This window comes from Loxodonta africana, chromosome 3 (assembly GCF_030014295.1).
Source record: "Loxodonta africana isolate mLoxAfr1 chromosome 3, mLoxAfr1.hap2, whole genome shotgun sequence".
Taxonomy (NCBI): Eukaryota; Metazoa; Chordata; class Mammalia; order Proboscidea; family Elephantidae; genus Loxodonta; species Loxodonta africana.
Genome location: NC_087344.1, coordinates 189461493 through 189487187, shown reverse-complemented (window position 1 = coordinate 189487187; position 25695 = coordinate 189461493). Strand labels below are relative to the sequence as shown.

General features: G+C 55.1%; 1 protein-coding gene across 1 annotated transcript; it reads right to left on the bottom strand.

The window, feature by feature from the left end:
- PEAR1 (platelet endothelial aggregation receptor 1) lies at positions 1–21695 on the bottom strand. Its single transcript, XM_064282738.1, has 24 exons — positions 21597–21695; positions 13592–13694; positions 11848–12005; positions 11034–11138; positions 10513–10616; positions 9370–9462; positions 8886–9129; positions 7755–7875; positions 7448–7584; positions 7147–7359; positions 6670–6844; positions 6463–6583; positions 5561–5724; positions 5375–5477; positions 5082–5228; positions 4745–4870; positions 3578–3706; positions 3336–3464; positions 2936–3148; positions 2603–2691; positions 2357–2492; positions 2111–2185; positions 1803–2021; positions 1–1280 (listed from the first exon to the last, which is right to left on the bottom strand). The coding sequence occupies exons 3-24, from the start codon at positions 11946–11948 to the stop codon at positions 1138–1140; spliced, it is 3087 nt and encodes a 1028-aa protein (XP_064138808.1). The 5' UTR covers positions 11949–12005; positions 13592–13694; positions 21597–21695; the 3' UTR covers positions 1–1137.
- Positions 21696–25695: the final 4000 nt, after the last annotated feature.

Genomic DNA, 25695 nt, shown 5'->3' with positions numbered 1-25695 from the left:
ACAATTTGCCCTTCTAAGCACAGACAGTGTCACTGGTACTTTTAATTCGCTCAGCTGCTCAGCCTTTTGGGGGACATTTATTGAGTGCCTACTATGCACCAAGTGGAACAGATGTTAAACATAAACACAGAAGTCCTGCCTTTGGGGAATTTACAATCTAGTGAGGGAGGCAGAGATTAATCAAATAATCACATAAATGACATAAGACAGTGGCGTCCAGCACCCTGTAGGCCTTCTCTGGGCATCTGGTGAGTGAATACAGTGTGATCAGTGCTATAAAGATAGTATGGGGGGCAAAGTGCTTCCCTGAGGAGGAGATGGGAAGGACAAGTAGGAGTCAAGAGGTGAATGGGGGAGGAAGAGCATTCCAGAAGTGCAAAGGACCTGTGGTAGGAAGAAGTGTGGGGAGTAAGAGGACCTAGAGGCTGGGGGGACTGGAATTGGACTGACAGGGAGCACAGTTCGAGGCAAGACTGAAGCGAAGAGGCAGAAAGCCAGACCAACAGGGCCTTCAAGGCTGTGGTAAGCTTTGACTCTGGCCCACAAGTAACGAGGCACCAGTGGAGATTTTCAGGCAGGGTGTAACCTCACTGGTTTGTATTTTCAACAGCGGATCAGAGGTGTCATCATATGAATGCAGGGAAGCCAGTTAGGAGGCTGTTGCTAGGATTAACTGGGTTTGGGCCGCCTCCCTACTAAATGGTGAGTACCCTAGGACAGGACCTGTCCCTGATACTCCTCTGAAGCCCCACACACAGATACACACACACAAACACATACACCCCAGCCTGGGGAGTGCATAGAAAAGATGCCCAATATACATTTGTGAGATCAATCTGAAATCAGAGTCATCCAACATCATTCATCCCACCAGTTTATGTACACAGGAACCTGGGGGCCTTTGGAGAAGTGGATTGGGGAAAGGGATCCCAGGCGTCCTTCTGATCGGTGTCTCCCATATCTGGGAGCTAGGCTTCCATCTCCTCTCTATTCACTTCCTTCATTAAACATGTTCATGTCCACGGCCTGTTGATTCAGTCTCTGCTCCTGGCACGATGCACCAGGCTCTGTCCCCAGCCTTGGGGCAGTAAAGGGCGGGTGTGCTGACCTCTCTCTCCTACACACCACTTTGGCTCCTCAACGGTCCTGGTGCCGAAGTGGGGGTGATGGGGGATGCCGTACTGGGGGCAAGTCATAGTGTCCAGGGATGTGGCTGTTCTTGGGTGAGTCATAGTGGCCAGGGGGCAGTCCTGGAGGCAGGGAGCCCAAAGAGTCTCGGTCTGGAGACAGAGAGGGGGTAAGATGAGAGGGAGCAGGCTCTTCCCCCTCCCACCACTCTCCTCCCCTCTCCAACCAAAGCGCCATGGATGGTGCCTGGATACAGGCCAGCTCCCCACCTGGATGTGTGGCTCTGAGCAGGGGCCTCTCACCTCCTCATCTGCCAGAGGCAGAGGCCACCTTGGCCTGCTTACGATGTGAGGACACTCTGTCACCTGCCTATCACTTTCCTAGGTACCAACTCCATCTCGGATGCCGTACAACCTGTTTCAAATCCAAGCTGTTTCAAATGTTTAGCCCTTTGAAATAGGTACCACCACTCCATTTTACAGATGAGGAGACAGGCTCTAAGAGGCAACATGACTTCCCCAATGCATGTCTGGTCTGAACCCAAGTCTGACCCCAAAGACCTCGCTCTTGTTGCCACATCACGCTGTGCCTTATTCTCTCACCCCGTCTTTTCTCTCTCTGCCACCCTCATCCCAGTTCTCTCTACCCCCACCCCAGTGGAAAGGAGGGCTCACCATGGGTCGGGGGGCTGGGCTGCTCGTAGGTACCACTATCTCTCTGTGGCTGGAGGTGTCGCCGCCTCTGGCTGTCCTGGAGCTGAGGAGGCTGCCTGGGAGGAGAGCCTTTCATCTCCACATAGCTGCTCTCACGGGGCAGGTCCCGGATGGTGGCATAGGGGTTCTCACTGCTCAGGGAAGCCACACTGGCCCCCAACCCCTCCTCAGAGATGGGCCCTAAGGATGGGGAGAGGAAGGCAGGCTCGGTGGGAGCACCAGCCAAACCCCAGCTCAGCCCCCTCCCTCATTGCCTTCTGTCCCCACACCTTCACTGTAGAACTGGCCTAGGCCATTACTGTTGCTGTAACTATACCGGTAGCTCCGGTCCAGGCGGCTGCTGCCTGAGAAGGAGGAAGCAATTCGCAGTCAGACCACTGGCCCCCTCCCGAGGCTCCTACCTCCTCTAGAAGTGGGGCCCAGAACCCCCTTCTTCAGACCCACAGACTCAGACGGAGCAGGCTGCTGGGCTGCACACATCACCCTTACCGGAGGCCCAGGCTCCAGGCACCTACCCCTGTCCAGAGGCCCTGGTGGGGGCTCCCGACGGTGCTTCCAGCCAGCAGGCAGGGTGGCGTGGTTATCATGCCCATGGGTTCCACCTGGCCGCTCAGGGGCCTGGAGGCTGGCCAAGAGCTGACTGCCTGGAATCTAATAGGGAACGGGCACGGTAGGGAGAGTATCATGCGAGGGCGGAGCTTTCCAGAGAGCCAGGTCTGTGCCCATCCCTCCATCAGCGCATCCCCTTCCCCAACGCTGACCTTGTTAGGGGGCCGGGGGTTAGGCGTGCACTGGGACAGGGTGTGGTAGCTGGGGTTGGAGTAGTAGTGATTGTATCTCGGGGGGACATCTGCAGGAACAACACAGGTAAAGGGGCAGCTCAGGCTGGCCACGGGCCCAAGGGAATTAAGATCCAGGCATTTCCGTTCTGTCCCAGGAGATCAGTCATTTGGCCTCCCTGACCCCCCCCCCTCCAACTCCCCACTTCTTGTGCCCTGGGTCCATGGAGGGACCCAGGAGCCCTGCACCCCATCCCACCCTTGTGCCTATGAGCCAGCAGTTGATCTGTGCCCCACACCCCCAAGCAGCCTCACCTGGCATGACATACTCAGAGCCATCCAGCCGCCCGCTGCTGTAGGCCACTGCCAGGTGTTGGTGCTCCTTGCCTTTTTGCCAATGGCGGTAGCCAATGAACAGAGCCACCAGTGCTACCACCAGGGACCCCAGCACTGCGATGCCAATCACCGCCCCCAGCGAGCTATAGACCACTGGAGGAGTTGGCATCATGGTGAAGGGCTCTTGGCTTCCTGTGTGGGATGGGCAGTCACTCAGGGCAGTGTCTTGGCTCTGCTCGTGAGCTTGGGATGCATACATGGGAGAGGTACCCAGTAGGGAGACAGGGATGGTATGAAGGGCCCAGGTCGTGCCAAAGAACCGGGAAGATACATGGCATCCTGGCTCCCTGGGCACAATAGGGGCTAGATGAGAACTCACCGATTCTGCAGGGGGCACCACTGTGCCCTGGGGGACACACACAGGCCCCAGTCTCTGGGTGGCACTTCTCTCCAATTCCACACTGGCACGGGTGGGAGCAGTTGGTACCGAACATCCCTGGAGGGCAGCCTGGGGAGGGAGCCAAAGGAGAGGTGGGGATCAGAGGGGCCAGGAAACTACGGTCTCCTCCTTGGGCAGGGCTACTTAGGGGCAGGGACATGGAGCTACATTGGTGTTGGTACCTTCCAAGCACAGGTGTCCAGTCCAGCCTGGAGGGCAGACACAACTCCCGTCCTGGGGGTGGCAGGTCCCACCATGGCGACACTGGCAGGGCTGAGCACAGTTGGCTCCCCAATATCCTGTGGGGCATGCTGCAGGAGACAAGGACCAACCCTCCTGGATGAACTCTTGATACCCCACATTACTGAAGTCCTCATCTTGGCATCGGTCTCCCCACAGATGACTCACTTTATCTCTAGCCCTGTCTCTCCCCTAAACTCCAGACTCCTGTGTCCAACTGCCTATTCCACATCTGGACTTGGCTGTCTTAACAGGCACTTCAGAAAACGTGTCCAGCGCCAGACAACCAAAGGCTTCCAAACTACCCTGGACTGCTTAGCTCTGGACTTTCTTTACATGAAGCAGAAGTCATTGTCCATCCTACTTAAGCCATGATTTCTGTGTTGCTGACACTAACGGTCTAACTGTAGTTGTTACAGAATTCTATGGACACTTGGCCAAGATCACTGCCTTCTTTACCCTACCTGCTGATAAGCTTAAAACCAGCCATTTTCACAGTTAACAGCCACCTGTTTCTCTTTTTCAAAAATTTACTCATTTTTTTGGATTAATCTTTTCCATGATCTTCATATATTTATGTGGGAAAGAGGCCACATATAAATACATAAAAACAAACTGAAAAAACAACAAAAAGTAGAACACATCCAAAACTGAGCTTATGATCCCCCCCCCAAAAAAAAAATCCTGTTCCTCCCAGTCTTCCCACCCAGAAGGGCAGGAGTTTTTTTTTTTCCTGATCTATTCATTGCCGCACCCCCAGCTCCTAGAACAGCACCCATCACATAGGTGATGCTCAATAAATATTTGTTGAACCAGTGACTGAATCAAGGTGGGTCTGGAGGCTTTTATGTCCAGGAGCAGAGGACTAGAGGAGCCCTGGTGGGTCGGTGGTTAAGAGCTACCACTGCTAACCAAAAAGGTAGGCAGTTGGAATCCACCAGCTGCTCCTTGGAAACCCTATGGGGCAGTTCTACTCTGTCCTATAGGGTAGCTATGAGTTGGAATTGACTCAACGGCAACGGGTTTTTTGGGTTTAGGGGAACAGAGGCCACCTCTCCTCAGCCCGCCTTCTTGAAATGAACTCAGGCGCACAGCTGCCGCATACGTACGCTGGGAGCAGTCAGGACCTGTCCAGCCGGCCAGACAGTAGCAGGTTCCGTCCGAGGGGTGGCAAGACGAGTGGTTAGCACACTTGCAGGGCAGACAGCGTTTGCCATAGCGACCAGGCTGACAGGCTGAGGGGAAGAGGCACACGGTGACTGGGGCAGGGGCTATCCCTCAATCAGTCCTTGGCCCCACTGTCTCCCTCCCTCCCTCCTTCCTGCTGCAGTGGCTGGCCTGAAGATGGGGGCCAGAGGACGAGACCAAGAGGGGTGGAGTGGGGGCTTCCAGCACAGACACTGCACCCCAGTGCTACAGGTGGGAGAGGAGGGTAGGGAGCCTCACGTCTCTGGCAGGAGGGGCCTCGGAACCCGGGTACACACACACAGTTGCCGTTTGCAGGGATGCAGGTGCCCCCGTTCTTGCAGGTGCAGGTGTTGCTGCAGTTGGCTCCCCAGAAGCCCTCAGGGCAGGGCAGGTTGCAGCGGACACCTGCGGGAGACAGGGTAAGGGAAGCCTGGCCTGGGCCCCCTCCTGTTCCATGGGGGTTCCTCTGGCCACATTTCCTGTGGGATGCATTCCCTGCCCCCCTCCCAGCTCCACATCAGGCTTGGGGCCCAGACACCCAGAGTGCTCACCTGTCCAGCCACCCTGGCACTGGCAGTGTCCATCTACAGGATCGCAGCCATCAGCATGGTCACAGTCACAGTGACTGGCACAGCCTTTGCCAAATTGCCCCTTCTTAGGGAGGGCAGAGGGGTGGGCAGGCTGGTTAGCTGGGGATGCTATGTTCCCTCCCCTCCCTCAGGCTGGCCAGCACTCACCGGGCAGGGCAGCTGGCAGTGCACCCCCTGCCATCCAGGGGAGCAGGTACAGGTTCCAGTTTGGGGGCTGCAGGCTGCTCCATGGGCACACTGGCAGCTGGCATTGCAACCGAAGCCCCAGGTTCCAGGTGGGCAGGGCACAGAGCAGTTACCACGCTGCCAACCTGGAGAAGGGGCCTTGTGGGTAGGCATGGGGACCCAGCCCCCTCCTGAGCAAGCACACACGGGATTCTGGCTCTGCCAGACTGTGCTATGAGCTGCGGGTGGGAGTGGGGTGCTCGTGACCCCATATGACAGACAAGCATGTAAACCATTAAATGCCACACAGGGCTAAATGGCCTCCGGTGATGTGCCAGCAGTCTCTTTTCAGTCTTGGTTTCTTCTTCTGCGAAGTGAAGGGGGCTGGCAGCAAACCCAAATGCTTACAGAGGCCCCAAAAGGGAACTCAGTTACCCAGACTATGTGTAGTACAACAGGGAATGGTGAGGACTGGGGGCTGGACGTTCTTAGTTAAATTTACTGGCGAGCTAGCCAAACAAAGCACAGCTGCAGCAGAATTCAGCCTAAGGGGTGCCAGTATGCTACCCCTGGTGACTCTCTGAGGTCCTTCCTGGCACTGACTACCATCGTGTGGTTCTGTATGACTGAGGGTCTGAGGAGAGTTCACCCATGAGGTGCCTTCTGGCCTGGGTCTTTAATGACCAGTAGGAATTTTTCGGTTGAAGAAAAAAGCCAAGTGGATATTCCAGGAAGGAAGCGGCCTGGCTACTTTCCCACTGCCCTGCTCTTGCCCAGTGGCTTTGCCCTTTCGCCGTACTATTTGCCCTGCCCTTGGCCAGCCTCTACCCTTAGGCCCTCCCTTCTCCCAGTGGCCCTGCTTTCCGCAGCCCAAAGCCCATTACCTTCCTTGCAGACGCACGTGCCGTCGATGGGTGAGCAGGCGATGGCATTTTCGCAGGAGCAGCGTGCGGAGCAGTTGACCCCAAAAGTGTCGGGCGGACAGAGGCTAGCGCAGTGCTGGCCCTGGAAAGTGCGTGGGCAAAGGAGTGAGAGAGGTGGGCCAGCTCCTCCGCCTCCTACGTGCTTCAAGGCCGCGGGGCGCGCCTCACCGTGTAGCCAGGCGCGCACCGGCAAAGGCCGCTGTCTGCCTGGCAGACGCCACCGTGCAGGCAGAGGCAGTGCTCCTGGCAGCCGGGTCCGTGCGTGTCCTGCGGGCAGCTCTCGTTGCAGTGAAGGCCGGCCCAGCCCGGCAGGCACGAGCACTCCCCGTTCATCGGGTGGCAGCTGCGGACAGGGGCGCGGAGCTGTCTGAGACCGGGCCCGCTGGCCGTCGGCCCCCGCCCTGGCCCCTGCGCGTGGTGGGAGCGGAGTAAAGGGGACTGTAAGGAAGCTCGAGGCTGTTCAGAGAGCGGGGATGGGACGGGCGCGGGGAGCCCAGGTCCCTCCCCGTCCCCGAGACCCCTCCCTTTTCCCTTCCGTGACATCTATCCCTCCCTTGGATATGCCCCGGGCGCTTTTCGTGACTCCGGGGGCTTAGACCTCTCACATTGGCCTCCTGACCCCTTGGCCACTGTCCGGCGCCCCACCTGATGCTGTGCTCCGGATCGCAGGTGCAGGGTGTCTGGCAGTTGAAGCCGTAAAGGCCGTCGGGACAGAGGCGTTCCGTGCAGCGGTCCCCGGTGAAGCCGTGTTCGCACAGACAAGCGCCGTTGGCCGGGAAGCAGCGGGCGCCAGGGGCGCAGTCGCACGTCTCGGCACAGTCCTGCCCGAAGCGGTCCACGGGGCACTCCTCTTGGCACCTGGGCACCTAGACTAGTGAGCCCCGCCACGCCTTCAACTCCTCCTGGCCCGCCCTCTGCCCCTCCTGCTTGGGCCACCGCCACTCACCTATCCCCGGTGTAACCCGGAGCGCAATGACACTGCCCAGTGAATCGGTCGCAGAGGCCGCCATTGTGGCAACGACATTCCAGGGAGCAGTTGCGACCGTAGAAGCCCTCCCGGCAGGGCAGCGAACAAATGGTGCCCTGTAGGGGTGAGAGGTTGATAAAGACCCAGGCACCCAGCCCCCTCCCCATGCCCCAAGATCCCTTGCCATCCCCACACCCACAGAACCCACCCCTCACAAACATTCTTCTCAGAGCCCTGTTGAGATCACCCACAGAATTCTCCCCAGACTCCCACCCACCCTTCATACCATCCAGCCAGATGGGCAGATGCAGGGGCTCTGGGAGTCCTGGCAGACACCCCCATTGTGGCAAGGACAGGTGCTGGGGCAGGAGAAGCCAGCAGTGCCCTGGTGACAGGGCATCTCACAGCTGCAGGGCACAGTGAGGGAGGTCAGTGCAGACTGCCGTACCTGCCTCCCTCCTGGCTCCATGCCTCCAGAAGCTGACCAACTGCACATGGGATCACAAGACTCAGTGGCTCACCCCTGCCCTGGGAATCCCAGCCCCCCACCCTATTGGGGACTGCAGGAATCAGAAAGCAAAGGTTTCTAGGGCCAGAAATCACAGAAGACACCCCAGAACCACCAGATGCTAGGAATTGAAGTGGCGTAGAGTGTAGAGTCATGGGTGGCAGGTTTGCTTCCCCATGCGCCCTGCACTCTGCCTCCTACCTTTGCTCATGCTGTTTTCTCTGGGGGAATACCTCTGCCGCCTGGAGTTTTTCTATCCTGGAGCGCTTAACTGAAGCGGAGCCTCCTCCTCCATGAAGCCTTCCATGATCTCCAACTAAGTGCACCTTCTCCCTCCTGTGACTTCCTGCAGTTCCTGCACGCTGCCTTGCAACAGGATTCTCTGGATCCCGGTCTCATCCCCACTTTACAAAGCACTTTCATGCACAAGCTATTTCATGTTGTCCCCATAACAACCTTTCTAGGTAGGCAGTAAACCAAAACCAAATCCATTGCTATCCAGTCGATTCTCACTCGGGGCAACCTGATGTGTTACAGAATAGAACTTCCCCATACCGTCTTCTTGGCTGTAATCTTTACGGAAGCAGATCTCTAGGCCTTTCTTCCGTGGTGCCGCTAGGTGGCTTTGTACCACCAACCTTAAGATTGGTGGTACAAAGCCACCTAGCGGCACCACTAGTTGAGTACAAACCATACTGCTCCCATTTTACAGACAGGAAACCAGCTCAGAGAAAGTCAATGATTTGCCCCAGATCACTGAGCTAGTGAGTAGCAGAGCTTGGCCTGGCTCTTGTCCTCTCAACTCTACCCCCACGTCTGGGACCCTGTCTGAGATCCCTCATAACCCCATGTATGCCTGTGTGGCCCCATGTCTGCAACCCTTTAGTTTGTTGTCTCCTCATTACTCACTTGGGCCCAGTTTTCCCTGGCGGGCAGAGGCAGGCTCCAGTCTGGGGGTTGCAGGGTGCCCCATGGCACTGGCAACTGAGCTGGCAGGCAGGACCATAGTGGCCAGGACGGCAAGGCTGAAGACAGTTGGGGGGCTGCAGGCCAGTGGGGCAGGAACACACCCCACTCTTGGGATCACAGGAACTGCTGTTGCCACAGTTGCAGGACTTGTTACACTTCGGCCCCCACACTCCTGGGTCACACGCTGTAGGATAAGGAGGGCAGGGAGAGGTGGTCATGGGGTCTAGCCCCTCCCCAGCCGCTATCTCTCAGCCCCTACAAATGCCCATCCCTGGCTTTGGCCTGTCGCCTGCACAGCATCTCCAGAAAAGGCAACTGGCTACAATGGGCTTCAGTAGGTAATTCCCCCAGGGTTCCAAAAGTCTGCAAGTCCTGTGTCCCTGGAAGTGCAAGAGGCCATGCTCTGGGGTCACCAGCCACTCACCACTGGAGCAGTCGTCACCCCGCCAGCCTTCGACACACTGGCACTGATTGGGCGCCACACAGCGGCCATGGACACACTCCTGGGCACACAGTGCTGGAGCAGAGATGGGTGTGAGTGAGGAGATGCTTCCACCCCTGCCCCTCGCCTGCCCCATCTTCCTCCCACACCAGGGACCTGGCGTTTTCCAAGCATCAGTTCTGCCTCCAAGAGGAAGACAGGCGGAGGAGCAGCAACTCAGGGTCAGAGCTTGACAAGACCCCAGGATGCTGGGCTTCCCAGCCTCTTTTTGTGAAATTCTCTAAACACCTTGTTGGGGAATGAAAAAACCAAACCTATTGCCATTGAGTGGATTCCGACTCATAGCAACCCTGTAGGACAGAGTAGAACTGCCCCACTGGGTTTCCAAGGAGCGCCTGGTGGATTCAAACTGCCGACCTTTTGGTTAGCAGCCTGAGCTCTTAATCACTCCACCACCACGGCTCTTTGTTGGGGAAGTGGGGGCCAATTTCCTTGGGTAGGGGCTGGACACAAGGTGCTTCCATATAGGGTGGGGGCTAATGGCGGGGGGAGGGGGTAGGTCGGTCTGGGAAGGAGTCTCTGCAGGGGCTGGTGATGGGCCAGGGCTGAGGGAAGGAAGAGAGAGGCAGAAGCAGGCTCCAGTCAGGGCTACAGGGACAGGGGATGGGGTGAGCAGGAGAGATCAAACAGCAAGTCAGAGACAGACAGCGACAGAGAGCCAGTGATAGGAAGAGACAGAGATGGGCCCAAACGTCAAACCCTGAGGCACACAGTGATGGAGAGATATAGAGACAGCCAGAAAGAAAGTTCCCGGACACTTGGGGATAGACCTACAGAGGCTGCTCAGGGACGTGGAGAGAAATGGGTTCAGGTGGAGACAGGTTTGAAGCCGTCACTGAGAGGGAAAGGCTGACAATAAGGCCAGGTGGGCGGGGCAGGGGGGGAACCCAAAGGGGCAGAGGCTAGACCTCCCCACCATGGGGCAGGGCAAGATTTGGAAGCCTGGGCTAGGCCCCTCCCACTCCATGGCCCCACCCCATCCCCTCCCCCAGCCAACAGTTACTGACTCAGCAGATCTCAGGAGGTGGGAAGGGGAGGGTTGGGGGCTCCCTCTACAGGACTCACGGACACAAGCGCCACTGCTGCTTTCATAGAAACCCTGGCAGCACTGCAGTCGCTGGCGGTGGAACGTCTTTACCACCTGGTGGTACACAGTCCGGTAGATGACCCTGGGGGAGACCCCGACACCCTCAGTCCTGGCTACTGAGGCCCCCCGACTGTGACTGTCCACCCCCACCACAGTGTGGCACTGGGGGAGGACTGGGGGGCATTGCCCAACACTCGGCTGGAGGGTATAGAAGGGGTACTCCCTCCTTGCCCCCACCCAACCATACACATACAGTACACCACCCACCCACCCACACACATACACCCACATGCACACACACCCCAAACACACATTCATACACCTATCCACGCACACTACACCAGGAATGAGTGCCTTCAGGCCAGATGTTCCCTCTAAACTCTCAAGGTTCTGAGGAGAGAACTGGGGCATGAAGGGCCAAGGGCCAGGTTGAGGCAGCCGTTCAGGCAGGGGGCTGCTGACCATCTGCCTGGGGAGGGGGAGTGGAGGGGGCACTCACGAGGGCCGGGGACAGATGTGGGGGTCCTCCCAGGGCCGGTCGCAGGGCTCCGAGGGAAGCAGGCTAAAGGGTCGGGAGTGGGACTCCTTGATGGTGGTCGTGAAGCTGCAAGGCAGACACAGGGTCAGGGGCTGTGAGCGGGGACGGGGGCCTGAGCTGATACAGGGAGAGGCAGGAAGCAGGGTCATGAAGGTGTGGCCTCAGTGGGGAATCACCACCCCAATATTTGGGCTTCTGGGATGGACCCCTAAACCACCCCATCTCTCAAGTCTGGAGGGATCCTCCCAGATTGGAATGTTCCCAGGATACCCCATCAGAGCCCTGGCCTCACGCTATTGGACCAGATGCTTCTATTTTCTCCCCTCCCCTCCCCTCCATCCCCCTCTCTATCTGGGAAGAGAGCTAGAACAGGCTTTCAGCTCAGCGGATGGAGATGGGCTGAGGCATTCCTGGCCAAATTCTGCCCTAGATCTTGTTTCCCAGCCCTGCCCCTTTGCTCCCCATGAGTCAGCCTCTCTGCTTGTCCCACAGCGAGTGGCTCCCACCCTGCGTTCTGTCCTGCAGCTAGCCTGCCACAGGGACCAAGGGGCATAGGGACAGAGAGGGGGACAGAGAAAGGACAGGGTCAGAGATGGAGCAGAGGTTGAGACAGGTCCAAAAAGGGAAGGGCAGCCCAAAGAGGGAAGAGAGAGGGTAAAGAGGGAAGAGAGAGGGTAGAAACAGAGAAATAAAGAGGGGTGAGAGTGGGAGGGAGGAAAAGGAAGGGATGGAGAAGAGGAGCCCCAGTAGGGAGAACTGAGGGGCCCCCTCTCACCTTTCCCAGAAGCTGCAGACATTGGGGTCGCTGGAGCTGAGGGATCCAGCCAGTCGCAGGCCCAGGGCCAGGAGAAGGAAGGAACTTAGAGATGGTGACATTGCTGAGGGTTTCAACAAGTCATGCACCGAGCGGGCGAGGGCATTGCAGCCAGAAACCTGGAGAACTGAAGTTCTGAGCAGGGCTGTGGAACTGAGAGGCTGGTCTACTTGTCCTCTGGCCCCATGCTTTCTGGGCCCCAGCTCCCCAGATTTTATTCCTGCCTTCCAGCTTTCGCTCGTGCCCTTTCCTCTGCCTAGAGGGTCTCCCTCCTGTTCTTCACCTGGAGTACTCCTCTTTCAAGATCTAGCTCAGGGGCCATCATTTCTCTGCTCCGCTCTCTGACCCCTTTCACAGTCACCACTGTTCTGGTGTCTGTTCCTCAAACATGACCTCCAGTTGCGGGGACCCAGTGCCCATTGTCTCTGAATCCCCAGTGCTCAGCCCAGGGCCTGACCTAGAGCTTTGATATTTGTACCCAGGTGTGAAAGGGGAACCAATGAGGAGAAGTGATAAAGGAAGCCAACTTGGGCTCAGTTGGAGGAAGGACTGTCAGAGCAGCTCAGTAATGGAGTCAGCTACCTGAGGTGGTGAGCCCCCGTCAGCGGATGAATGCAGGCAGAGGCCCAAACCACCTGGGTACAACGCTCTAGGGAGCTTCCTGTTTTATGGGATGTGAGTGGGGCTGGGTCAGGTAATCTTGGAGGAGGTCCCTTCCAAGCAGTGGGGTGCTGGAGCGGCTCATATACGCTCGAGAGAGCCAACTGTGCTCTTCTCTCCAGCTCCATGTTCAGCGATGTCCCATGGGTATCTTAAAATCAGGCATGGTGGGATTTTTTATACCACGGAAATCAGCAAACATCCCAAACGGGCTCCCCCACCAACACACACACTCCAGAGCTGTTGGTAAACGTGTGCCAACACACCACCGCACCCAACTCTAGGTACTTCGCCTGAGGAGGTGCCCAATCTGGTCTCAGACATGAGGGAGAGCCCCTACCTCCTGCAGACCACCCCATTAGCCATTCATTCGGAAATGGGGCCTCTGGCCATCTCCTCCACTTCTGGCCTGGCCCCTGAGTGGGAGGAGGGTCAAGACTCTAGAAGGGCCATTCTCTCAGCTTCTGGACTCTGAAGAGACTGAGCTCCTTGAGTTCCCGCCCCCACTGTCGGTTTCAAATTCTTTGTTTGGTGTTCCTCAAACTTGCCCTGGCTCCCGGCTGTAGACCTCCTGAGGAACCCACATCTGCTTGTAATTTTTCCGAGAAGAGAGAAAGGTCGTGGTTGCTGGCCCCTTACCCCCCTGAGTATCTCTGGAATGCCTGCCTCCTGGCCCCACCCCACGCCCCCACCCACACACTCCCAGGGTCCCACAGCCAGGTCTTAGAGTAAGAGATGGGCTAATTTAACCCTATCTCACCCGCAGTGTTCCACCACCCCAGTCAGTAATTCCTCCCACAGTCTAATCTCCACCCTGGCAGCTACCTGTTTGGCCCGCCTCTCAGCCGGTCCCCTCATTCTCACTGCACAAGTCCCCCAGCTTGCCTTCTCACTTCTACCCACCCCCTCTGCTCATGCAGGGCCACAATACCCACGCCCCATCCTTTGGCTCCATTGCCCCCATCACAGCTTTCCCAGGGCAAATCTCTACCTCTAGTTTTCTCTGTGCTTCCTCCCAACCATCCTCAGTTCCCAAGTAACTCACCAGGCCTCTACTGCATCCTGGAGCCTGGGGAACTCAGGTGAGCAGGGCAAGGGTGGAGCACTCGGAGACTGTCCCAGGGATCCCAGTGCTCAGGATACGGAGCCTGAAAATAGGAAATAGAGCCTGACTAGGATGTAGGGAGGTGGAGGGAGGATTGCGGGGAGCAGCAGGAAGCATGAGTGTGGGCGAGGAATGTGGGGTGTGAGGCAGGGGCCAGACCAGAACCTCTTTCCAGCGGCTTGTCTCCTGAGCTGAGCAGCAAGGCTTGTCTCCTGAGCTGAGCAGCAAGGCTTGTCTCCTGAGCTGAGCAGCAAGCTCAGTGGCCCACCCTGGGGGTATGGCCCTGCCCTGCCCTCAGGGAACTCTGGTCTGAGGAGGAAGGCCCAGCCCTATCCTCAGGGAGCCAGGCCCAAGGTACGAGTGTCCCTCTGGTGCTCTCCCCAGTCTGTCCCAGTACACCCGCCATGTCATCCTCCCTTTCCCCCTCCAGGGTTGTCTCCTTCTAAGGTCCCAAAACTATCTCCTTCCACCCCTGCCCTGCTCTAGCTCCCATTCCAGGCCAGTGCCCACCTCCAGTGCTCTCTCTGTCTGGTCCTCACTAACCCCTTCCCCAGCTTTGTCTCAAGTATACCTGGCAGCCAGGAGCGTGGGCAAGACCCTGCGCCCTCCACACATCTCCCCCTTCCGTCCTCCAGTCTTCTCCTCTCTTCCCGGACCCCCAGCTCTGGGCCTGGCATGGGCTCCCTTCTTCGGATTGGAGCTCAGCCTGTCTGGATCCAGGATGGTCACCCTTGTCCCAGGGTGAGCCTCATGTCTTAGACCACACAGGGCTTCCCAGGCTTTCCTTGGCACACCTGGCCCCAGAGCTCGAGTCCGTGGTAGGGTGGACAAAACCTGCAGCAGGTAGGGCTTGAGTGGGGGCACAGGCGGGAGGTGCCAAGCAGGCGGAGCTGCTGAGTCCCAAGAAGGTCATTCCTCCCATTCACACTCGTCCAACCAGTCCTCCCAGCTGACTTTTAGAGGACATGGTCCACCTGGGGGCTTTGTAATGGACTGGGGGTGCTTGGGGAGCATGAGAAGGGGCTGACTCAAATCTCCCTCACTCTGGTTGGCTGGGAGGTTAGCTGGCTGGGAGGTTAGCTGGCTGGTCGGTGGGTAGGTTGTTTTCTCAAAGGGCCTCGGGGTAGGGCTGGAGCAGTGGAGGAGGTGGTCAGCTCCTTAGCTGTGGGCTGGAAGCCAGGGTGGGGTCAGGGGAGACCAGTGGGTGGTTGATAGGGAGGAGGAGTTCGGATGGGGCCCTAGCAAGGATGGAAAGGGTGTGGCCTGTCCATCCCTAGGGAAGACTAGTTAGACCAGGAGCCCAGCGCCCCAGCCTGGCTTCCCAGGCTTGTTTCCATCTGAGCCTTTGTCCCTGTGCAGCTAGGCCACCTGAAGTGCTGGTCTATCTTTCCCAAGCCCTGCTCACAGTAGCAGTGGCATTGGGGCCCTTTAGCTCACACTTACTCTCAAGTGTTCGTAATCAGACACTCTTGGCTCCCTACCTCATCTCAGGGGCCCAGCTTACACTCACAGAGGGCGACCCCTGACCTTCTCACTGCAGGGGGGATCCCCCCTCTTCCCATTCAGATGCCCCCTCTCCTTCCCCTAGTTAACCCTCTTCCTCCACTGACCCTCTGGTTTAAGGCACCAAGACACCTTCCCTCACAGCCAGGATAGTAATGTGGCTGTTATGTATCATTTATTGGAGTTGGGACAGGCAGGGTGCTGAGGAATCTACATGGATCATCTCATTTAAAGCTTACATCAACCCATGGTGGTAGGTATTATTATTATTCCCACTTCGCAGCTGAGTAAGCAGGCACAGAGAGGGTAAGTATCCTGTCCAAGTCCATACAGCTAGTAGCGTCAGAGCAGGAATCCAAGCCCAGGCTGCTGGCAGGGGCTTCACAGTCGTTCCAGCCTTTCCTGAGCCTAGCGGGAAGCCCAGGAGCTCTGCATGTCTTTAGAATAGTCTCAGTTACTGGTCCGGGAACCCCTGGCAGAAGGCTGGACAGGAGAAGGGGATGGGGTGGAGACTGCCACAAGAACTTGATGGAGGCGTGGGAACCGGAATGTGTTTACAGTCAGGAATGAGCTGACACTTCTCTCTCCTCCACCTCGAGATGCAGAGCGCGGAGCGGCTGGGCTGCTGGCCAGGCCCCCCGTCCCCAATCCCGCCTCCCCAGCCCCAGCATCCTGGCGCTCTCTACCTCCAAGCCCACACAGCACCCAACCCTTCTCACCAGCCCCCTGCTCTTCTCGGAGCCCAGATGATTTCCTCTGGAGGGGGGAGCCCCCCTCTACCCTCACTGTGCCCCAACCCCTCCTTGGCGGGGAGGGGGTGGTTAGAAAGCCTGGTAGACAGAAGAGGATCCATTCTACAGAAGGTAGAGAGGAAGAGCAGGACTGATGGAAGTGTGATAGCAAGGGGGACTTCCCCACCCGCTCTTTCCAGCTTCTCTTCTTTGGGAAGTGGTGTAGCTTAAAGTCTGGGCTCTGCACTCCCTGCTCCCTGCTTCCTCCCTCCTTCACACCTAGGTGTGAATCCCAGCTCTGCCACTAACTTTCTGTGTGGCCTTGGATGTTTACTTACCCTCTCTGTGCCTCAGTTCCCTCATCTGTAAAGTGGGGATAATAATAGCACCTCCTTTCTAGGGTTGTTGTGAAAATGAAGCGAGTTACTATAGTGAAAGCGCTTAGAGCTGCTGCAAACATACACTTACATAGGTAACATGCCCCGTTAACATTAGTGTTTCTATGGTCCTCCTCAGTGCCACTCTTCCTGCACCCGACATGGCCCACTCCCACCCCTCTTCACACAGTCATGCCCTTTGGGTATTAATTCCAGGAAAAACTGTTGCCCATTTTTTTCTGAAGAACCCCCAGGAAGATCCCGGAATGAGGATGGGGCCACAGACGCTGACATGGAGAAAAGAAGTAGGGGTGGGAGGGGGCCAGGCTCCCCCGAGAACCTGATCCTCCCGAACAATGGGCACCCCGCCAGGCACATCTTCAAGCCAGAGGCGGTTGATGGCGCAGGACGCCTGGATTCTTCTTCCCCTAGCCTGAGCACCAGCTCCAGCTCCCTTCCTGGTTCCACCGACAGTCCTCTCTTCTCTGATCATGTCTATCTCTTCCCCTCTCCACCTTGGAGTCCAAAGATTCTAGTACCGTCTCTACCACTTGCTATGTGACCTCAGTCACGTCACTTAAGCCCTATGAGCCTCCAGACACTCATCTGTAAAATGGGATTACAAACCCCCACATTCCCCCGGGGCTGCTGTGAGGGTTGGAACAAACGGCTGGCTCCAGTGACCACCCTGGAACAGACTCTCAGACCAGGGGCTGCCTGGTAGACATGTGTTGACTAAGAAGCAGACTCCCCCAAGCTCCCAGGCTTTTGGCCTCTTTCTCTTTGCCTTTTGTCTTTTTCTTCATCAAACACTCTCTACTTCTGCCTTCCTTAATCAGTTTTGTGGTCTCTGTCTTTCTGCCTCTCTCCTTCCTTCCTGTGTCAGGGGGCTGCCACGTACAGCTGTGCAGTATTCTCACTGCACGAGGGCACTCACCTTCAAGGGAAAAATGGAAGCCACGATCCACTTGCCAGGCCATGTGTCTTGGCTTGGCGCGAAACGTGCCTTGCCTTTCTTGTCTCTCTGTGTCTCCCCGTCTCCGTCTCTTTCTCTGTGCCTTTTCCCAGCCCATCCTGCCGTGGAGACAGGATCCCGTAGTCCTCCCCACTCAACAGTGGGATCCCAGCCCACTGCTTCCCCACACAGGGATCTGCTCCACGCAGCTCCACCGGAGCCGAGGCTGCTCTGCTCCACACAACACACAGTACGCAGGCGTACATGCTTGTACAGGAGAGCACAGAGCCCCCCCTACACCCCCCAGCCAAGCCAGGCCCTCGGCATGCCAGGCATGTCTGCCGGATAGAGGGACAGGAAGCCTGCGTGTGTGCGCCAAAGGCTAGGCGGGAGGGAGGCAGGGGTGAGGGGCCGGTCTTGTGCTCTCTGTGGCTCAGGAAACAGAAGCTAGAGGGTCCTCAGTCCAACCTGTTTACTCATCAGGAAATAGGGATACTGCAGGGATTCTGATTCACCAAACATCTACTGCTCGCCTAGTTGACCAGGGCCAGCCCTGACCCTTGGGTGCTAGTGATTATCATCCCCATTTCACAGGTGGGCCACAGAGGGTCTCGAATGAAATGACTTACCCAAGGCCCTACTTGTCCTCAGAGGCAACTGTGAGGTTAGAATCTTCTGCTTCAGAAGACAAAGCAGTGGGAAGGGGGTAACCCCTGGGTGACAGTCTAGGGAGCAGCTGCCCTCTCTGGCCCACCCTGCTCATCACCACCCCCAGATCGGCCTCAGAAAGTGCAGCTCTGCTCTGGTCACCGCCCCTCTCTGACACCGTCTGTGGCTCTCCACACCACAGGAAAGGGTCACCAGGGGCCGGCCCTACCAGCTGTCCAGCCTCATAGCCTCTGTGCCCATGTTCCTGTCACACTGGACAGCCCTCTGCCCCACTCCCCACTTCCCACCACACAGCCACCTCTGCCCAGGTCCTATGTACCCTTTAAAGCTGGTTTCCTCAGACACTCCCTCAGTGGCTCCCAACCCTCCCCTATTTCTCCTTTCCCTCAAGCCTCCCTGCAGGCTCTTAGCAATGTCTCTTAGCTCCCCAGCAGCCCTGCCCTATGGAGCACCTGGGCTGTCCTTCTTTCCCATCTCTGCCCTTAGGCCAGCTCCAAACTGGTCGTGGATCAGAGGCCCAACACTTCCCCAGACCTTATCCAAAGGCATGCCACCAATGTCCCTCCTCTGGGGCACGTGGCACTAACCCAGACTGGTCCAGGAGTCCACCAGCTTGCTACACCTCAAGTTTAGGCTGCTGGACACCCCATCTTGAGACTGCTGGTCTGTGAGTCTGGTTTCCCCACCAGGCTGGGACCCTCTCAAATCTTACTCTTCTCCAAGGCTCTATTAGTACCCCTGGATGTTCCCTCACGGCGTCCATCCTACAAATCATTGTGTTTTTGTTAAGATTGGTCTCCTCCACTAGAATGGCACTCCAAGGGGGCGGAACACTTCTCTGCCCTCCTTACCCTGTGTCCCCAGCATGGCCTGCATCTGAACACGCACGCACATGGTGCTGGGGATAGGCAGGCAGTAACTAAGCATTTGCAGAGTGAGTAGGCTGATTAACCTGAAATCCATTTTGACTCCAATAAGCCTTGGCCTTATTTTGTGGGAGTGAGGGAAAGGGAGAGATGCTGGGGGCTGTGGCTTCTCCCTGGCTCACCAGACAGCAGAACAGGGCCCTCCTCCCAGGGCCCTCAAGACAGAGTAGCTGGGAGACAATGGAACGGGACGTTCAGAAAGAACTTCCCAACGGTATAAAGTGAAAGGCAGCTCCGGACCTCCCCTCCTGACTTCTCGCAGGAATTCCTCAAGGCTGTCCTCCAAGTTCCTAAAGGGTGAGTGTACCCTGGTGTAAGGCACTGAGTCACCTGGGGAGGAGGGGGTGTGCCCCCACACATGGCCTGAGCCCTCATCTTGCCCCTCCCAGCCCAGGGACAACACCCCTCACTATCCCCTCCACTATCTCCTAAACAAAGGGGACTGGGCCCCAGATGCCACCAAGCAGAGTGCAGTGGGGGGCAGCGGCAGAAAAGGGGACCCAGGAGGTGCCAGCGCCCAACCACATGCTGTTTTTCGCTGGAGGCCTCCATCTCACCTCATCTTCGTGTTATACTAACTACCACCCCTTGTTAAATGCACCCTATGAGCCAGATCCTTTTATTTAATCTCTCAGCAATCATATAAAGTAGGTACTATTATGACACCCATTTTAGAGCTGAAGAAGTATCCCAGAGAGGCTAAGTAATTTGCCCAAGGTCACACAGCCAATAACTGGCAGAGCAGGGGTTTGGACCTGGCCCATCAAGCTCCAAGCCCATGAAGCTCCTTTTTGTGTCTTTCTCCCCCTATGGGCTCTCTCAGGAGCCCTGGTGGCGCAGTGGTTATGAACTCAGCCGCTAACCAAAAGGTCTGCAGTTTGAATTCACCAGCCATTCCTTGGAAACCCTGCGGGGCAGTTCTACTCCATCCCATAGGGTTGTATATGAGTCGCAATTGGAATTAACTCAATGGCAACAGGTTTTGTTTTTGGTGTTTTTGGTCTCTCTCTGGTCTTCGGCCTCCCTTTGTCCCTGTGCCCTTCTTGTTCTGTCTCTAGGTCTCTGCTCTATTTTTCTAAGTCTGCTTTCTTCCCTCAGGGCCTTGCAATTTTAAGCAGTCGGTCTCTCTCCGATTTGATATTTATGTCTCTTTATATCTCTGCCTTTCTCTCTCTCCTTTCCTGTTTTGTCTTCCTCCCTCCTACCAGCAGCTCCCACATCTGTTAGGGGCCCGGGGTGGAGCCAGCACCCTTCCTGAGCTACAAAGGCCCCTCAGGGGTCCCAGTAGGTCTCTTTCTCAAGGCTTCCAAGGCTACTCAGAGAAGAGCACCCTGGCGGGGGCCCTGTCTGTCCTCAGCCCCCTTCCCAGTGATGTGTATGTGGGGGGAGGGCAGGCAGCAGCCCAGCGGCCTCTATCTCTCTCCAAGTTTCCGATTGGTGGATGGGCCTGCCTGAGAGCCAGCTTCCTCCTCTGGGAAAGTCTGATAGGGAAGGGAGGGGATGCAGAAGCCAAGGCTGGGCTTCACCTCTCAGTGCAGAGAGGAGGGCAGAGGCAGCAGGGAGGGCAGCACCCAGTGTGGTAGGGAAAACGGTGGGGAGACTTTGGGAGGCCTCAGAAGTGGGAGAGCAGCAGCAGGGGACAGAAGACAGGAGACAGGCCAGCTGTCCACTCACCCTGGATCACACACGTCGTGCATACACATAAGCACTACACCAAGGGTGGGTTGGGGTGGGTTTCAGAAACAGTCTCCCCCGACCCCAGGCCCAGTCGAAGCTAGGGTTGAAAGCTGACCCCTCGCCCAATCCTTCCAGGAACCGAGGCTTGGCTGAGCCTGGGAACCTCAGGCTAGCACAAGCTGTTCCTGTCCCTGGGGAATAGGGTCACAGCCCAGCCCTGCGAGAGGCCACTCATAAAAGGCCAGAAGAGGGAAGCCACTATGGGGAAGCTGGAGCTGGAGGAGAGGATGAGGGATGGCCCTGCTGGAATCCTGGGGCCCCCAACAACCACCCCCACTAGCCCTGCTGTTAGTGCCACCCCAGACCCTCAGCCATGGGGCTATCTGGTGATGCAGAGGCCTGAGACCTTTGGACAACTTCCCAGTCCTCTGCACCAACAAGGATATGAGAGCCAGAAACCAGGAAACCTGGGTCCCTTCTCTCCATCATCCAAACATTTCTCCCAGGTGGGGAGAGGGGCGACACTAATAATAAGCACTGACCAGACACAGTTCTAAGCAAGTCACATGTCTTTGCTCATCCAAGTCTCACAACAACCCTATGAGGTAGATACCATTATTTTATTACTCCTTGTTTAGAAAGGAGAAACTGAGGCATAGAGCAGTTAACTCTCTTGACCAAGGTCCCATAGCAAGTTAAAGCAGTAGAGTTGAGATTGGGACTCCGATGTTTGTGCCCTGAGAACAGGAGGACCCGGTACCCCATTTTCCCCCTGCCCAGAGAGGGGGGGCAGCTAGCGGAGGCTGCACTGATGCACTTACAAAAGCCAGAGGTGAGGCGCTTCGGGAAGGAGTTATTTGCATCTTATTTACATACCGTCTTTTTATGGTTGGAAACCCCCAATTCCGTTTAGTTCCTCTCCAGTGGCCCCCACCTCAGGTCTCTTTCTCCGAGTCTCCTTTTTTCACCACTCTCCGCCCAGAGGCCTGAGACTCCCAACCAGGGAGTGGGCTTCAGGGTCCCCATGCCCTTTTTCTGGGCCAGGGTCATCTTGGAATCCTACCACAAGGACCTCCCCGCTGCCGGGGTGGGGGTGCAGTCACTCACCTGCACCTGCCCCGGGGCCTGTCTCTCCATGGGCCTGGGGTGGGGACCGCCGGGGTGGCCTGGAAAAGGGCTGGGCGAGGGTTCCTGCGTGGAGCCCCAGGCCGACTGTGGGACGGGCGGGGGAGGCGGCGAACATAGCGGATCGCAGGGCGGGGAGGGGAGTGGAGGGCGGGGGGCAGGAAGGGGGTGGGAACTCGGGCCCTTTCCAAGGCAGGAAGTTTTGACAAGGAAACAGGAGCCGGGGGAGGGGAGATCCAGAGTGCCTGGGCGGGAAACGGCGTTGGGGATGCGATCAGAGAGAGGCCGCCGAGCGGCTGGGTCGACTCTCAGCAACCTGGACCCGGAGCAGAGAAGGTGACGAGCGGAGGCAAGACAACCTCCTTGGCTGTCCACTGGCTGTGCAGCATTGGGCCTGCTAACCCCTCTTGCCTCAGCTTTCCTATCTGCAGAGTGGGGCTGTAGAGGGGGACCAATGACATCGTTCATGTCAGGCACCTTCCCAGTGCTTAGCACGTGTGGGGCGCCCAACAACACTGATCTATTAAAGACTCAACCGGGAACCGACGGGCCCATCCTAGTCTGGGAGAGGCGGACGGGGAGAGGCTCCTCCTCTTTTTCCCCAATCCAAATCACGCCAAGGAGGATACGGTAACGGGCAGCAGCCCCTGGCACAGTCTCAGGCTGGGCCCGCACCCCTCAACCTCTCTGTCTCCGGGCCCTGGCGCTTCCAGCCACCGCCGCGCCGCCGCTTCTGCGTGGACCGAGCTCGGCTCTGGCGCCACCTTACGGCCGCCGTCTACTCGGACGGGACGTGGGAGGTTGAGCTTACTCCGGGGTTTTGTACTCCGCCCTTACCGCACCGACATTCCCTTATCAGCCTCTGTTTGAGGAAACAGAGATCATCGTTAGAGTAATTAACGTTAGTTTTCATCATCATTGGCCTGTAGGTGTATTGTCTCATTTAACCCTTAATTCGAAATTGGTTCCATCATTATGCCCATTTTACACATCTGAAACGGATGTCCCCCGTGGTTAGGCCACTAGTAAGTGGCAGAAGCAGGATGACACCGAGGTCTGTGGTTGGTCTGATTACAGGGCTAGCTCTCCAAACCATTGTATTACACAGCTGGCCACAGAAAAAGCTACAAAAGTTCAGGCAGGAACTTCCCTCCTTGAGAGAAATTTTCAAATCAATTTTATTGAAGTATAAATGACATACAATTAAAAATGTACCCATTGAAAGTGTCCAGTTCAACGAGTTTTGATACGTGTGTTCACCTGTGTAACCACCACCCCAATCAAAATAAAAAGGCATTTCCTTCTCCCCAAAAAGTTGCAAATAACGCCACACCCAACTCCATCCCCAACCCCAGCCCTACAAAATCTCTCATTTGCTTTCTGTCACTGTAAATTTGTTTGTTCTAGAATTTTGTATGAATAGTCATACAATATGTACTCCTTTATGTCTGGCTTATTTTACTTACTTTTTAATAGTTCATCACTGTTTGTGGTTGAATATGCCATTGTATGGATGTATGACACTTTGTCTTCTTTCCAGTTTGGGGCTACTGCGAATTAAGCCGCTGTGACATTCATAATCAAGCCTTGTGTGGGCACGTGTTTTCGTTTGTCTTAGGGTAGATTCTCGGGAGTGGGGGTTACTGGGTCATAAAGGGATCTGAGTTCATTATGTATTCTGGTTTCAAGTCCTTTGTCAAAAACATGTATTGAGAATATTTACTATATGGGAGACTTCGATCTGCGAGACAAGCAAGTATGGCTTAGTTTGGTGCTTTGAGAGAGAGGTAAAGGGGAGAATCGGCTTAGATGGAGCTGTTCGCTTTGGGGAAGGAAGGGAAGACCTCAAGGCTGAAGATTGCTTTTCCTGGCTTCAGTACCACCAATTGTCTCCAGCAGGCGGCAGCAGAAACCAGAGCACAGCTCAAGAATCCGGAGGCCCCAAGACCATAGAATTGCAGGTGCCAGAGGCCAGAGGGGCCTTGAAGAGCATCTGATCTAGCACTTTGAAGAGGCAGATGAGGAGACTGAGGCCCAGAGAAGAGAAGGAACATACCCTGCCCATGCTCAGTGATTTAGGAAATAATACTGGAATCATTATTCCCTGTCCTGGAGCATAGAGGATGTGACCCAGCTGGAGTTGGGCTCACAAGAGCTCACAAGGACTCACGAGGACACATCAACTGGTCCCTGAGATAAAGACAATAGACAGAATAACCTTGGAAAACATCTGTTAGGGAGCCTTTCCCATAAGCCAGAACACAAAAGACTTTCCACTCTTATCTTTTTCTATGAACATATAGCGGATAGAAATTTGTTGGACCAGTGAAGACCCTCCTGACTGACGCTACTGAAACCTGTACCAATGTTCTTTAAGAAAGACAATTCATATTTATGCACCCAATGACAGTGCTGCAAGATACACAAAACAAACTCTAACAGCACTGAAAAGTGAGTTAGACAGCTCCACAATTATAGTAGGAGACTTCAACACACCACTTTCAGTGAACGACAGGACGTCCAGAAAGAAGCTCAATAAAGACACGGAAGATCTAAATGCCACAATCAACCAGCCTGACCTTGTAGATATATACAGAGCACTCCACCCAACAGCAGCCAAGTATACTTTCTTTTCTAGTGCACATGGTACATTCTCTAGAATAGACCACATATTAGGTCATAAATTGGATTTATGGATTTATTCTGCCTTAGCAGAATCCAAAACATCAGAATATTACAAAACATCTCTGACCATAAGGCCATAAAAGTAGAAATCAATAACAGAAAAAGCAGGGAAAAGAAATTAAATACTTGGAAACTGAACAATACTCTGCTCAAAAAAGACTGGGTTTTAGAAGGCATTAAGGATGGACTAAAGAAATTCATAGAATTCAATGAGAATGAAAACACTTCCTATCAGAACCTTTGGGACACTGCGAAAGCAGTGCCCAGAGGTCGATTTATATCAATAAACTCACACATACAAAAAGAAGAAAGGCCTATCCCTACTACTTGAACAAATAGAAAGAGAGCAACAAAAGAAACCCTCAGGCACCAGAAGGAAGAAAATAATAAAAATTAGAGCAGAATTAAATGAAATAGAGAACAGAAAAACAATTGAAAGAGTTAACAAGACCAAAGGCTGGTTCTTTGAAAAAATCAACAAAATTAATAAACCATTGGTCAAACTGACAAAAGAAAAACAGGAGAGGAAGGAAATAACCCGGATAAGAAATGAGATGGGCAATATCAAAACAGACCCAACTGAAAATAAAAGAATCATATCAGATTACTATGAAAAATTGTACTCTAACAAATTTGCAAACCTAGAAGAAATGCATGAATTCCTAGAAACACACTACCTACCTAAACTTACACAAACAGAGGTAGAACAACTAAATAGACCCATAACAAAAGAAGACATTGAAAAGGTAACCAAAAAACTCCCAGAAACAACAACGAAAAGCACTGGCCCGGACAGCTTCACTGTAGAGTTCTACCAAACTTTCAGAGAAGAATTAACACCACTCCTACTGAAGGTATTTCAGAGCATGGAAAAGGACGGAATACTCCCAAACTCATTCTATGAAGCCACCATATCCCTGATACCAAAACCAGATAAAGACACCACAAATCTTCAATAAAATTCTAGCCAATAGAATTTAACAACACATCAAAAAAAAATAATTCGCATGACCAAGTGAGATTCATACTAGGTATGCAGGGATGGTTCAACGTTAGAAAAACAATCAATGTATCCATTATGTAAATAAAACAAAAGACAAGAACCACATGATTTTATCAATTGATACAGAAAAGGCATTTGACAAAGTTCAACACCCATTCATGATAAAAACTCTCAGCAAAATAGGAACAGAAGGAAAATTCCTCAACATAATAAAGGGCATTTATACAAAGCCAACAGCCAACATCATCCTAAACGGAGAGAGACTGAAAGCATTCCCTTTGAGATCGGGAACCAGGCAAGGATGCCCTTTATCACCACTCTTATTCAACATTGTGCTGGAGGTCCTAGCCAGAGCAATTAGGCTAGACAAAGAAATAAAGGGCATCCAGATTG